Below are 14,571 nucleotides of genomic sequence, written 5' to 3' on the forward strand. Positions count from 1 at the left end.
AGTGAGCTAGAGTGAAAACATTGACCCTGCTGGTGGCATCTGACTGTATCTCAAGACAGACAACATGACAAAAGTGAAACCAAATGGATCACCCCCTGGTGGCTGCCAGAGGTATAGGTTAAAAACTCTGCGTCCTCCATGCAAAGTAATGGGACAACGATTAGACTAAAAAGTCAAACTACATGAAAAACTAAATTTCCTTAAAGATGATTTCTGTCATTTCAGGTATGTAATCACACTGATGTGCGTCCAGTGTTCATTTAGCCATAATTTTAGTTTTAATTCGTTATTTGATGCTTAAAAAAACAGGGTGACGCATCATGATTGACAGCTGAGACAGTCACGTGATTGCTTGAGAACGTGTATCAACGGGTTCTCAATACCGTGGTTCCACATCACTAGCATTAGCATATTGCACAGACTATGGCTCTTAATTAAGTCAATTATGTAATTATATTTGATGATGGTACCTGTATCCACAATATTTCAGCTTCATTTTTGTACAATGTAGGAAAATACATTGTTGCCTGTAGACTTATATACAGTCTAAGGGCAACTTGTATAATAGTTGTCATGATAATTCATGACAGGGCTAAATGTAGAAGATCATCAAATTCAATGGTATTTCAGATATTTCAGTCTGGACCAGAGTAAAAGTTGTGGCCCATCAGACTACGGTTGCCATCCCTAGAGCCATGACATCAGCATGACTAAACAATGAAACCACTTTGCCTCGTCCACATAAGCATGATAAATGGTGAGAATGCAACCAGTACGTTAAGTAAGGAATAGTAATGACCTGTGCCATTTTGCCCAGCGTAGCATTTTGGTGTTAATTACATTAGGTTGAAACTGTTGTTAAGGAACCTGAAAGGTCTGCAGGTGCTGCATCACAGACCAATCAATTGTCATTACCAGAGACAAAGGTCTCAACCCAAGGGACATGTTGGACACCGCTATTACTTCTCTCCTCTTTACAGTGAACGAGATCGGCACCAACATTTATCGGTTGCTGGGGGATGATTTTAAAGTATCAGATTGATGGCTATCCATAAAAACAGTCATTTTAGAAATAATAATATAACATGAAACTATCCAACACAATGGCTGCAGTGTGGGTGTGAGGTTTAAATATGAAACCATAATTTGAGCTGGCCGCTCTACTGCTGCACCTCCAGGAGAAAATGTTTGGAAAATATCTGTGAATATCTGTTGTGTCAGTAAAAAATGGGACTTTCAGTACCTGCAGTTTTGTTGCTGTCTAACAAAACACTTTAGAGAACCCAAAGAGCCTCAGTGGAAACTTAGTGTCCTCAGCTGACATGATTATAAGGATTAGAACTGTCTCTCCCTCTCTCCCCCCTTCTCCCTCTCGCATCTGACCCTCTGGTTTAGCCAATGGGCTGTGGCAGAGCAGGGGGGAGAGATTGGCAACAGGTTTCCGTGCACTGGCACTGTTGTACTGCACTGATCTACAGCTAACAATCAGCTCTTTCTGTAAATCTGCACAGAGTCACTCACATGGAGACATTTGTCAGACTTTAGTTGAGTTTTTGTTTTCATTTGGTGGATTACATTTCCCTGGAAGAACAATAAAAGATGATTAGGACCATGATCCAACAAGCGAAGAAACACCCAGGGGTAGGTTGCATAATATCATGTATCTGTTAATTCTGTGATTATAGTTATGTAGGCCTAACAAACTGATGGTATAGTAATAAATATAATACCCTACATTTAAGTCAACAACATATTATGATTGTTAAAATGTTTTCTGGGACTTTTGACATTAGTTTTTCACCATTTCCTTTTTTCATTAGTTTTAAATTAACTGAGCAAGAACTTACTGGCCTACCAATAAAAACAAATACTGACAATGAAATAATATTAACACCTGAGCCCATTCCAATTACTGAAAGTCATCTTTGAGCTTCTTTTAGATTCTTTTGAAACAATTATAATTTCAATTCTGATCACCGACTTGATTGACATAAACTGTGTTGACAGCACATAATTATTTTGGCGTGTTAATTTGCTAAAATACTTTGTTTATTATGAAAGACGAAGCTGTCTGTGCTTGTTTCTTTTTTTCCCTCCCTGCTGCCTCTGTGCCTTTCCGAGGGTGACCTAAATTTGAGGATTGACAGGGTTGGCTTGGCAGTGCACCAGAAAAGTAATAAGGGCAGCAACAGCATCAAACCAAGTATAAAACACTTTCTAAAGCAGTCAGGCTGATGGTGAAAAGGTGAAATCTTCATTTTTGTGTAGGATATGAAGATATCAGCACTGGGGAATGGACAGCTCCCTACACGCAGGCCTGTGTGTGTGTGTGTGTGTGTGTGTGTGTGTGTGTGTGTGTGTGTGTGTGTGTGTGTGTCTCTGTGTGTGTGTGTGTGTGTGTCTCTGTGTGTGTGTGTGTGTGTGTGTGTGTGTGTGTGTGTGTGTGTTTGTGTGAGAGTGAATGATCAAAGCTGACCTGCTTCTGTGTGCTAGTGTGTGTGTGTGTGTGGCAGGTTGTGTTTGCCTCGATGATCAAATCTGATCATCTGCAGTCAGTCCACATAATCTGTGCACTTGTGCATGTTTTCACGTTCATGTGAATGTGAAAGAGAAAGAAAACTTGTATTTTGTTTTCCAGGTTTACTTGGTGAAGTTTATAGTAAACCTCCTCTGAGAAGAATTCAGCAAACATAAACCCCATGCTGGGTGAGCTCAGGGCACGATACATGACTGAGCATCTCTGTGTCCTAGAAAGCAGCTGATGGTTTGTATTAACTTGATCTGGCTAGTTCTGTTAATGTAACAAGAATGACACTTTCATTTATGTGACACTGAATTTATCAGTAAAATAGTCACTATCATCATTTAGGTGTTCATCAATACACGTATAAGATCCATTTGTACTGAATGCAGCTTTAATTACATGTTTTTATGGTTAAGGAAGGTTCTGGTTTAATGCAGAAAAAGTTCACAGAGACTAAACACACAAAAAAGAAATCACAATCTGTCCCTGTTACTTTAACCAAAATGCTTTTGTAACCTTACCAGACAGGACTGTGGATGTCAACACTGGTATGTGGTGTTAGATGATTAGATGGATATCTAAACAAACAGAAAATGAATTTAGTCAAGAAAATTAATCGGCAACTACATTGGTACTTGGTTAATAATTTTTTCGCCCATATTCTGCTGTGAACTGAAAATACTTTTCATGTATCAAGCTATATATATGTATACGCAGTTGTGTGCTGAGTGGTTTTGATTGTGTGGCAGAGGGAGGGGATATTTTCATTAAGGTACTGAGTTTTGTCAGCAGACATTCTGCTAATCAAGAAGACAGCAAGTGACAAGGAAAACAGATGTCTAGATACAGCTGAGTAGAGACATCCTTCAGTTCAACCTGATCAAACTGTCATCTCTCTACAGCTCGACTAGATCTGTGTGGGCTGAGAACATCTGTTCACCAGCGGTGTGACTCTGTCTCTGTCTCTGCCTCGGTCTCAGACATGAGAGTATCACAAGGCGAAGCAGAGAGGAAATGTATGGCAATGTGGTGTTGATGAATAGATGCTGCACGGCGAGAGGATTGTCACACTTAAGCCTTAGGTGTTTAAGATGACATATCACATTATCCCCCTGTCCCCCTAATGTGCTTTTCTATTTTAATTCCTGTCATCATCACAACTCAGAGCATCAAATTAAACTGTGTGCACACATTGAGTATGCAGCCTAGGTGTGTGGGCTCATTTCTGTGTGTATTTGTGTGAGTGTCTCGCTCTCAGTGTGTGTGTGTACGTGTCGTATGTGTGTATGCGTGTAATGCAGTCGCTCAGTCTGACAGGTATACTGTAGTGTTGAGGAGGTGAGGCTGGCACACACTGACATGCGGCAGCTCTCTCTTCCACCGCGTCCTTGCCCATTCAACCCAGGCTGACAGTGAGCTGCCTCACACATGGCCTGGGCCTCATGCATATGGAGGAGGGCAGCGAGAGGGAAAACAAGAATAACAACTACCGATGTTTGTGTGTATGTATATGTGCGTATGCATTCACACAGGTTTGTGTTCACAGCTCATATCACAGGCAACCACTTAAAAGAAAATGGTTGTTTCCCTTATACGTCTGAGATTAATTTGTTCTTCCTCTTCTCTTTCCTCCTCTCCTCTCCTCTATCTTCCACTACTCTATCCTCCTCTCCTCAGCTAATCCCTCAATTTTTCTTCACAACCTTGGGCATCACTGGGGCCATCCTCTACCTGATCCGTCTGTCAAGAGGGCCTCATGTCACGTAAGTCTTTCTGATGTGTAGTTTAGTAATCTTCCACCTTTCTTATGTATGTGCATTTACAGAATGTGAGCTGAATCTAAACCTGGGATTATTCTCATTTGATACTGACATTTTCAATATGGCCCATTGGGCTGGGTCTTGTTAGTCCCATGTTGGATCTTTTGGCAATGAGTCTGAATGAACTGAATTTAGAGTGTGTTGGTGGGTGTAGATTTCAAGTTTCACTAAAGACAGCAGTTTAAGGTATTTATCATTTAAGCAACTAACCAATGAAAAGCATAATTGGCAGTTCTTCAATTTGTTGGGCAACACATCCAATAAATATATCAGTGCCAGGTTAACATCTGCATATAATAGACTGATGATTTAATGTTACAAACGCTGATAGTGAAACTTGCAAATAAGACTCAGGTGTGATAAAATACTGTATTTGATACTACTATCACACAAAGCTTTAATGAAAGCTGCAAGACTCTACAACACGCAGATGGCTGGATTAACCTGTTATGTTTCATAATGACAATTTGCACCAACCACAGTGTGCATGAAGTAAATGTGCACGGCTCATGTCCTATTTTGAGCCACACAAAACCACTTGTTCTGAGGGTCAGCCATAAAGCCTGACCCCATCATCAGCTGGTGATGAGTGCTGTGGTCAGCCTCTGCCTCCCTCTCTCTCTGAGCCTGTCTAATGTTTGTGATAATGGAGTACTCGCATGCTCGCTCTGCCATCAGTCTCTCTGTGTCTTTGTTTGTGCTTTGGCGGCGTGACATGCTACTGCAGGGGGAGGAGGAGGAGGGAAGGACAGTCGCTGTGAATTCCAGACTTTGGTTAATGAACAGAGATGTGATGCCAAGTCACTGGGCTGAGTTCACCTCATCCCATAATCACCTCTCTCTTTTTTCATAATTTGTATCCATCCGCCATCTACATCTTTATCCCCCTTTGACTCTGTCCTCCTGCTCTTTTTCTCCCCATCTCTTCTTTTTCTCTACATCTCCTCCTTGCCATGATCAAGTATGCCTCTCTCATATTCATCCTGTCTCTTCTCTTTCCTCTTTTTTTTCTTCATACCCTGAATCTTTCCACTTTTGCAGCCTCTGGGACAAGAACAACAACCCAGAGCCCTGGAACAAACTTGACCCAACCTACCAGTACAAGGTAACTCTTCCCATCACACATTCTCATGGGCGCCTGCTTGCTCAAACTAATCAAGTTTGCTAGAAACGTATATAAAAAAGAATCATTTCACCAACTTAAAAACCTCACAAAAAAATAGATTTAAGCAAACCAGTGTTGGAAAAATGATGTCGGATCAATATGGATGCTTCCTGGCTTTTACCACATCTGTTCGAATAAGAGAAAACAACAAAGGAAAACATGTCTTTCAAAACTAAACGAAAGCAGATGGAACAAAAGCTTTTAGTGGCTGCCAGTAATTTCCCTTACTTCTTGAACTAGGCCAACATGCCTGACCAACTAATGAAAATATTAACAACCCCGACAAACTCCACGATAGAGCAGAAAAACAACCAGCTGACAGAAGACTCGATCTGGATGTGTTTTTCAGAGAAAAGAACGTTTTCTGAGGGTTTCAAGGCTGCGTTGCTTGCCAGTGGAATGAAAGACTCGGCGGACAAAAGGTCAAGACATGGCATGTTTAATTCTCCACAGCAAGGCAAAGGTCTCACATCGAAATTCCACCGAAGTCCAAACAACGATCGTAATGAGGACAGGGAAGAGAGAGAGGGTAAAGAGAAGGGGATAGGTGAGAGTTTTAATGGCAGACAGAATAAATAAAAACACGGGGAGGAAATAATCACTGCCAGTGGTAAAATGTGTCTTTTTCATGGTTTGAAAGCTGTAATGTATGCTGACATCCAAGCAGTCATACAATGCATATTATCCATGACATATTTATTCATGTTTTTTTTTCCTAAAAGAAAAAAAAAAAAGCTAGAAAGCATAAAGGTTTCAGTGAGCAAATGCATACATTCAAATCCATATCTACTCTATAGATGGGAAGGAAACACCCTAACCTCTGTCTTTTTTTGCCAGTGTACTCTCCAAAAGACAGCACTGATTAATTTAATTTAAGCAAAGCAGATTTAAATGTATTCCTCCTGCCTTCCACAGTTTGTGGCCATCAACACAGACTACAAGAACCTGAAGAAAGAGGGCCCTGACTTCTAAAGGTCCTCCAGGCAGCTCCGGGGGCACTAGGTTTGGCAGGACCCCCGCTGTCTCCTCACTGATGTGAAATGTCTTCCTCTACATTTCCTCAGTCTCACATCGTGGTCTGCTACAGCGGCTCTGAATTAACACTGTAACCTTGTGAATAAAAATGATTAAATATGACACAAGACAGAGAGCTGGTTCTTCTGTGTATGATCATAAACATTGTTTAGATGCAACTTGTTTTCATGTTGGGTATTAATCATCATTCAGTAAAACAGTAACAATGCTGATAATCTGTTAATATTTTCTGGTGGTGCACCATTAACCGTAAATAAAGACGGACAAAGCATCTCCACTTCTTGATGTGGAGCTAAAAATGAAGCTTATTCCAGATAATGGTGCCACCATCTTGCATTCTTAACATCATTTGGAGCCAGAGTCCATGCAGTAGTGACTCTTCTGTGGAGCCGTGGTATTGAGGTTTAATCATGAGTTTGAGTGTTTGATTTGCATCGAATAACCAATTTAAAATAACTTAACGGAAAAAACACTTGAACAAACATCAATGTAATATGAACAAGCTAAAATGAAAGAAACAATCTTTGAGAAAATTGTATTTGATGGGTAGTTTTTACTTTTTTTTATTTTGTTCCTTGTCCCATCCAATAACATGGAGAAGGTGGGGTTTATGACCTACACTGCAACCAGCCAACATAGAGCAATCTAGATGATTTGACTTCGTCCATTTTTATATACAGTCTGTTGAGTGAACCCCTCAGCTGGACGGTCAAAGGTAAAGGACAAACATGGAAAAGCAACTTTACAGCTGGTTTAATGACCCATAGCTTCTCTAAAAGCTGCAACTGGATCAAGCTAGAGGATTATTACCAGACTCAGCTGTTCCTCTGAGCTATAGATCTTTTTTACCATCTTCAGGCTCATTGTATTGTTTTTCTAACCAGCAACTTTGCTGTTTGGGTTCATGGTCACTATTCACTTATCATTCATTTCCAGCTGCAGCAGACTGGTGTTTTCTGAGAAAAAAAACCCTCCATGTACACTACATGATGACCACCAAGTGGCAGACAAACATTAGCAGGTAAACCTTAGTGGATAATTGATCGGCTTGGTTGAGCACCATGTGTAATCACGACTCTTGAAAATGTAGATTACTACAAAAAAGAGGACAAAGAAGAAGAACTACCACATCTGCAACAACAAGAGATGGTATTGTAATATTTAGAACTGGTGATGCACCACATGGTGAAGCAAAACATAGAGATTAAACAAGATAATAGAATAAGGACCAAAACACACAGGAAAAAAGAAAATAGTTTCCACACATATTTATATTGTGGCAGAAGAGATAAATTGAAGGATTAAGTTCATGAAGATAAAACAGCAGAGGACACTTTTTTCAGGGATGCCAGGTGAAGGACAACCTCTCTACTTATTATGCCATCCATGTTGCTAAATTAATAAGCGTGTGACATTACTACGCACACCATGAAAAGCCAATTTTTGTGGTTGATTGTGTTAATGAACCCACGCAGCTCCACAAAACCAGTCTTTTGCTTTTAATTTCCAAGGGAGAGACATTATTTACTGAGCTCATCACTTCACAAATCCAGCATCGCGGTGACAAGTCACACATGCACTCACACTGCGATATGAAGTTGCAGATGAAGAGGACCAAAATAGAAATTAACCATGAGAGATGAATATTCGTGTGGGTCATAGAGCTCTTTTTCAACCAGTTTTCAGTCCCAGAAAGATTCAGTCCAAGGAGACGAATCGCTCGAGTGTTTGATCACTGCCCGTCTGGAGGGACCAAAACATTTTCACTTTGCTGAGGAGCAGGAAAATATTTAGTATGGCTCCTACTGGCACAATGTCCCCATGTTGGAGTGCTCATTGAATGATAAATGTTGGTGTCTGTGTACACCTGTGTGTATCTATCCGCTTTCATTCAGTATTACTGTACACTCGACAACATAATATCCAGCACTAATGGCACACAAACTGTCTCGATGACGGACCCCTGAGTTCTCCTAATATACTACTTAATAGACAATCTATGTTCCAGGCCCCGCATGGGTCCATTTATGTGCGTGCGTGTGCGTCTGCTCCCTTTAAACAGCAATATGCTTCCTGCAGCAGCGTGGTGACCTGCCCAGTGGGTATTGTCTGTTGCTGGGAGGTGATTTGTGTGTGTGTGTTTCAAATGCATGAAACCCGCTGACAGGTAATCAGCCGGGCCAAAGCATCACACTGGGGCATAATCACAAGGTCACAGACACACACACACACACAAATAGGAGGGATAGTTATAATAGACCCTGAACAGCTTTGTTGAGATTGGACTGCCTCATGCATCATATTATAGGTACAAAACTTGAAAGCCGAGAGTGACTCACACTAGTAAATCGCAGCCAAACAATTTACCAATTAGGATAAATGCTTGTAGAATATGTCAAGATTCTGTTTGTATTGTTGCCGTCTCTTTTTTTTCTAATGTCATTTTCGCATTCTCCTCTTTCATTTTCCAACACTTCGAACACAATGTGCCTTTTCAGATGTTTATTCTGAGCTTTCTTTATTTAATAATGTGTTGTCCTAGCCTGCTTTTAGTCATTTTTTCCCAACTCACGCTACCAATAAAATAGGCCCATCGAGCTAAATTACAACATTCGTATGGCTTCAGCAGTTAGAGACTGTGTCAGCCCACGCAGTCCTACTCTAAAACAGCGAACACTAAGGCAGACATGCAATCAAAATCAGGCCTCAGTAGGCAGCCAAGGCAAGGCGGTGTGTGATTAAGATCTCCGTTTTACAAACACAGGTTGTGTTTGTCAGTGTTCTACTTCAGAAGTTGAAGTGAGAGCACTTTCTCGACAAACAAACACTTCGGCACTTGTCAGTTAAGAGGCAGAGGCAGAGGCAGAGAGATTGAGAGAGAGAGACCATCTCCTCCTCGATTACATCCTCTCTGACGAGCAAGAGTAGATATTTTTAGATGAGGATTAATTTTAATGGGTGAGATAAGAAGTGAGTCGTGGGTGGAGGAAGGGACGAATAAATAAGTAAATAGGACATGCCGCAAAACAGGAGGCATCGGTGGCAGCGCTTGGGTGGAGTGGCTGTTGTTGCGAGGCCCTGGGCAGATCCACTGATCCAGTGGAGATATCGAGGCCTTTCATCCTTGAATGTTTTCTCCTGCAGCTTGAAACCGAAATCAAAAGAGCAAACCAGCACTTGTCCATATCTACAAATGGAGCGACCTTTCACAACGGAGAGGCTGCAAGGTTAGATGGTGCAGAAAAAAACAATCAAGAAAAGCTGCTATGATAGTTTTGAAGTTTAACAGAAAAATACATCTTGGTTAAGCATGTTTCAGACAAAAGCTTTAAGAGTTTTTTTGATAAACATGGCGGGGTTTTACCAGTATGGCTGATATATAATGTATAAGAAATACATGTATTTGTATGTATGTACAGTATATACTGTATTTTAATAACACATTTCAGCAAATGTAGCCATGTTTTGTATTCACATCTTTCTGTATTTTAAGTTTTTCTTAGAAAAGTATACTCACAGTGATACTCGCAGTGATCAATACAGATTGCGTCTACAAGTGAGCCCCTGGTAAGCACAGCTGAAGAAAACATACAGCAGATCCCACTAAAAAATATGACAATGTACAAGGCAATATTCTTATATATTAGTCCCAAAAAATGCAGCAACGAGTTTATGATATACAGCATGAGAATAGCTGGTACCATGTTAAAAGCAGGACAAAGAATTATGCTGCATTGGCAGTCTTGTTCCTAGAATCCCTCATCGCTTTAGGAGCGAGGAGAGTCTCCATTGCGTTAGACCAGGTGGAAAAAAAAACAGGATTCATTCATTATTGGCTGCCTGCAGGTTTGCTGCAGGAGTGAAGGAAATGTTTGTTTGTTTGCTGAAGTTATTCTGGTAAAAAGAAGAAAATCGTAAAACTGACTCTTTCAGACACAATCTCACTGACCACTTTAACACAGATACAGACACATTCAGGTACTCAGGTTCTTGGATTGCAGATCAGGGACACTGTTTAGACGATTATTTGTGGATGGAAATATTTCTTTGTCCCCCAGTGTGTCATTAATCCAACCGATACAAAGAGACAAACAATAAAAAGTCTGTTTTGTTTTAGGAGCTCAAATTTAGTGTTTTTTTCACTTGTAGAAAGTGAAGTATGTAATTGAAGTAATACATTACAGTGACCCAACACCAATATATTAAAAGTAAAAGCCAACTTTTAAAGAGGTTTAGTTTAAAAAATAATAACAGGCCTCTCTCACAGCAGACATTTTAACTTTTTTCATTGATTACTATTCTATTCAAGGGTCAAGGCCATGACAGTGTGGCAGTGAGTCAGCATGAACAAAAATCCAGGACCCTGAAACATGGAATTCAGCATGGAAATCATCAATTATTTTTATTTACACCTTACACCTACTGAAAACATGATACTGGTTTTAATTGTATGGTGAAGGTCTCTGTTCGATTAGTTGATATGCTCTTGTCCAATCAACAAGAAGTAACATTCATAAGGGGAACAGCGCCACATCAATATCCTTCCAGGATTATTATATTATTTTTGGCAGCAGGAGGAACAGACCACCTGAATCTTTTTATGAAAGACGATTAAAAAGTTGAATCATAAATTCCTGTTATTCATTGCATCATTACTCACTCCAATATGTTCAGGGGTTTTGCTGCAACATACTAACTTGGTCTGGTATTACTAGTACTTGCAGGCAGCATTACATTTTCAGCAATAACAATTACTTTCTAATTGTCACTTGTGGTCACAGTCAGTGATAAAAAGCTATATATTCTTAATTCAAATCCCTCTGATCACCTGTGCTAGTCCAACACACCTTCGTCTTCATTGACATTTCCCCAAATACTCATTTAACTTTGTTGCACAATGTATTGTTATTCGCTACATAAGTATAGCAGCAGCAAGGTGTGATATAAAAGATTAAGAGTAGGATTAGGATTATTGTACAGAGGCACACACTACGATGATGTCTCATGGACACTTGTGTTTCATTACAGGTTAACTGCAGTGCATTGGATGTCTACATCAGACTAGGAACATCATTACAAAGAGACAGACAGACAGACAGACAGACAGACCCTCCTCTCCTGTGTTTTTATTATCACATAACTTCTGTCAGGACAGGTATTGAAATGACAAAAAGGACAAGCATGAACACTCCATACACACACAAACGCACGCACGCACGCACACACACCAGATAAGCAGACTGAAGATACATTTCTAATTAATTGTTGGCATTGTCATTTATCCCTCTCTTCATTAAACAGACGTGATTTATTGTCAGATCAGCTACGAGGGGAACTGAATTCTATCATCTTTTTCATTTGTGTGTGTGTGTGTGTGTGTGTGTGTGTGTGTGTGTGTGTGTGTGTGTGTGTGTGTTCCATAGACTGTATGGTGTGTTCCTGCAACAACAAGGGGAGGATCAGAGAGGAGTTTGTCGGGCTCTGACATATTACCAGCATTATGAAGAATTATACCAGATGGGTAAAACTGTGTACAATTATTACAATAACAACTGAAGAGTACTTTTTCATTACACTTTTTCTTGCTTACGGACCTATTTATTTTAAAGAGTGATTTTACAATCCACTCCGCTGCTAAACGATATTGTTCATATCGACAGATGTGCGTAAGACTGTTTGGCCTTGGCAGAGCTAAGCGTTCTACTGTGTGCCATTTGTTTTAAGGTATTCTAATAACATAGTCAGAAGCTGAATCATTCTGTTGAAGGCAACACCTCAACCCAGATACCATTAGTCAATTTAAACTGCTTAAACCCTGCTAGCATAAACCAGCCTCAACACACTAGAGTTTGTTACAGAACTGGAATGAAAACAAGAATGCCAATAATAAACAGAAATTATCCATTAAGGCCAAAGTTCTGTTTAAATGTTATACTACTACTACTACTACTACTACAACTACAAACCCTGCAGTACCAAATGCCATGTGGGGAGTCTTAGTAGTCTCAGTATACACACGTTATATGTCAGTCACAGGTCACATCATTGTGTCAGATATTCATCATTATTAATATTAGTAACATTAATTGTAGATGCAAACCTCTGGTGAAATGTTAAGCATTGATGAGCCGAGAAAAACTGCAGTGAACTGACATATAGTATAAGTTGAGAATGAATGCAGGTGATGCAGCAGAGAAATAAGCATCAGATTCAAATATGACGTGAAATAAAAAGCAAACATTAAATCAGACAATCACATCAACACAGAATTGCTTCCAGTTTAAATATGTCTCTAAAGTGTCCCATAAAGTCAATATTACACGGTAACAGAGTGTGAATGGGCCATTGAAAAGGTAAAACGAGGTAGCATGGGAATCACAGGATAATGTCTGCACCATCCAACCAAAGCAAACAACATGACAGCAGATCACCATCAATAAAAATAGAAGACAGCAAATAAAACCCAGCAGACAAACTCCCAAACAGAACAGCCAAGTTAGCATGAATAGCAGTCACTCACCTTGATGAAGCAGAGTTCCCTGGTGTCTTAGTCCACAGCAAATCCTCTGGGAAAAGTATCACGAGTTGTGAAGTGCAGCTATTCCAAGTGTTTCTGGAATCCAAGCATCCACGTAGAATGTTACTGAACCGAGCAGGTGCTTGCTAACAGCTAGGAGAAGTTAGCAGCAGCTAGTTGAAGTTGAGAGAAGCTAGCAGAAGGTAGGAGCAGGTGCTTGCTAACAGCTAGGAGAAGCTAGCAGAAGCTAGCAACAGGTAGTTGAAGTTAAGAGAAGCAAGCAGCAGGTGCTTGCTAACAGCTAGGAGAAGCTAGCAGCGGTTAGGAGGAGATAGAAGCAGAAGCTAGCAGCAGGTGCTTGCTAACAGCTAGGAGAAGCTAGCAGAAGCTAGCAACAGGTAGTTGAAGTTAAGAGAAGCTAGCAGAAGCTAGCAACAGGTAGTTGAAGTTAAGAGAAGCTAGCAGCAGGTGCTTGCTAACAGCTAGGAGAAGCTAGCAGCAGTTAGGAGGAGATAGAAGCAGAAGCTAGCAGCAGGTAGTTGAAGTTGAGAGAAGCTAGTAGACGTTAGCAGCAGGTGCTTGCTAACAGCTAGCAGAAGCTAGCAGCTGCTATATATCCTTCACAAAGTCTTTTATTTTCCATGGTAGACTCTGTTATCAGCCTGTTGTCAGGTTAGCTTGTTTCTAAAATAGTTCATGTGCAGTAAACACTGATCTGTAGAGGTGGTGTGAGCTTCACTGCAGGAAAACAGACGCAGACATTATGGGGGACACAGGTTTATGTAGCCCGCCCTGTTAGTGAGGGTGCGTTAGATTTGTGTTACAGCTGCGAGAGGAGGTCACGTTAGTGAGGGTGAAGAAGAACCACTGCAGCTCTGAGCTACATGTTGAATCATGACTGTTTCTGAAGAACCAGCTCAGTTCAGTTGGGTTTGTATGGTCACTTGGACTATTATTGCTATTTCTGAACCCTGCTTAGAAAATATAACCTTTAATAGCAGTATAATAAACATCTACCTGCTGCCCCTCAACCCATTACTACACGAAAATATCTTTAAAACAGCAGTGGAGGAGCTAAACCTATCTTCTCATTTTGTAAAAGCATTTTTTCGGTAAAATATTTACATATATTATAAAAGTAATTGGTGTATTAATCACAGATTATGTGGTTTGTATGTAAAATTGTATTTGTAAAGTAACTAGTAAGTTAATGTAGTGGAATAAAAGGTATGATTTTCATAAATGTGTGTTTTATATTAGTATTATATAAATGTAAAGAACTTAAAAAGGAATTCAATACAGTACTTGAGTGCAGTAAAAGTACTATGCAACACTTAAGAGCTAAAAACCAGGTCTCAGGCATTAGATCACTAAATTTATAGAAATGTTTCCATGGTTATTATTTCTGTATATGAATTTCTTTTACAAACCTTCACCAGGTGAATCATCTATGGGTTGACCGACCCTCACCATTCCAAAACTAAGTGATTTTATTAATAATTATAAATGT

General features: G+C 40.1%; 1 protein-coding gene and 1 long non-coding RNA gene across 2 annotated transcripts in view; one reads left to right on the forward strand and one right to left on the reverse strand.

Annotated features, from left to right (window-relative positions):
• LOC138412037 (uncharacterized) overlaps positions 1-13,198 on the reverse strand; it is an 81,788-nt gene extending 68,590 nt beyond the window's left edge. Inside the window, exon 1 of the long non-coding RNA XR_011244556.1 lies at positions 13,065-13,198. This is a non-coding gene — a long non-coding RNA (uncharacterized lncRNA). The remainder of the gene's footprint in view (positions 1-13,064) is intronic.
• LOC109635517 (cytochrome c oxidase subunit NDUFA4-like) lies at positions 1,416-6,651 on the forward strand. The gene is made up of 4 exons (XM_020096732.2): positions 1,416-1,641; positions 4,202-4,287; positions 5,386-5,449; positions 6,425-6,651. Exons 1-4 carry the CDS (start codon positions 1,600-1,602, stop codon positions 6,479-6,481), a joined length of 249 nt encoding a protein of 82 aa, XP_019952291.1. The 5' UTR covers positions 1,416-1,599; the 3' UTR covers positions 6,482-6,651.
• Positions 13,199-14,571: the final 1,373 nt, after the last annotated feature.

The sequence above is a fragment of the Paralichthys olivaceus genome, chromosome 2 (genome assembly GCF_024713975.1).
Source record: "Paralichthys olivaceus isolate ysfri-2021 chromosome 2, ASM2471397v2, whole genome shotgun sequence".
In the NCBI taxonomy this organism is placed as follows: Eukaryota; Metazoa; Chordata; class Actinopteri; order Pleuronectiformes; family Paralichthyidae; genus Paralichthys; species Paralichthys olivaceus.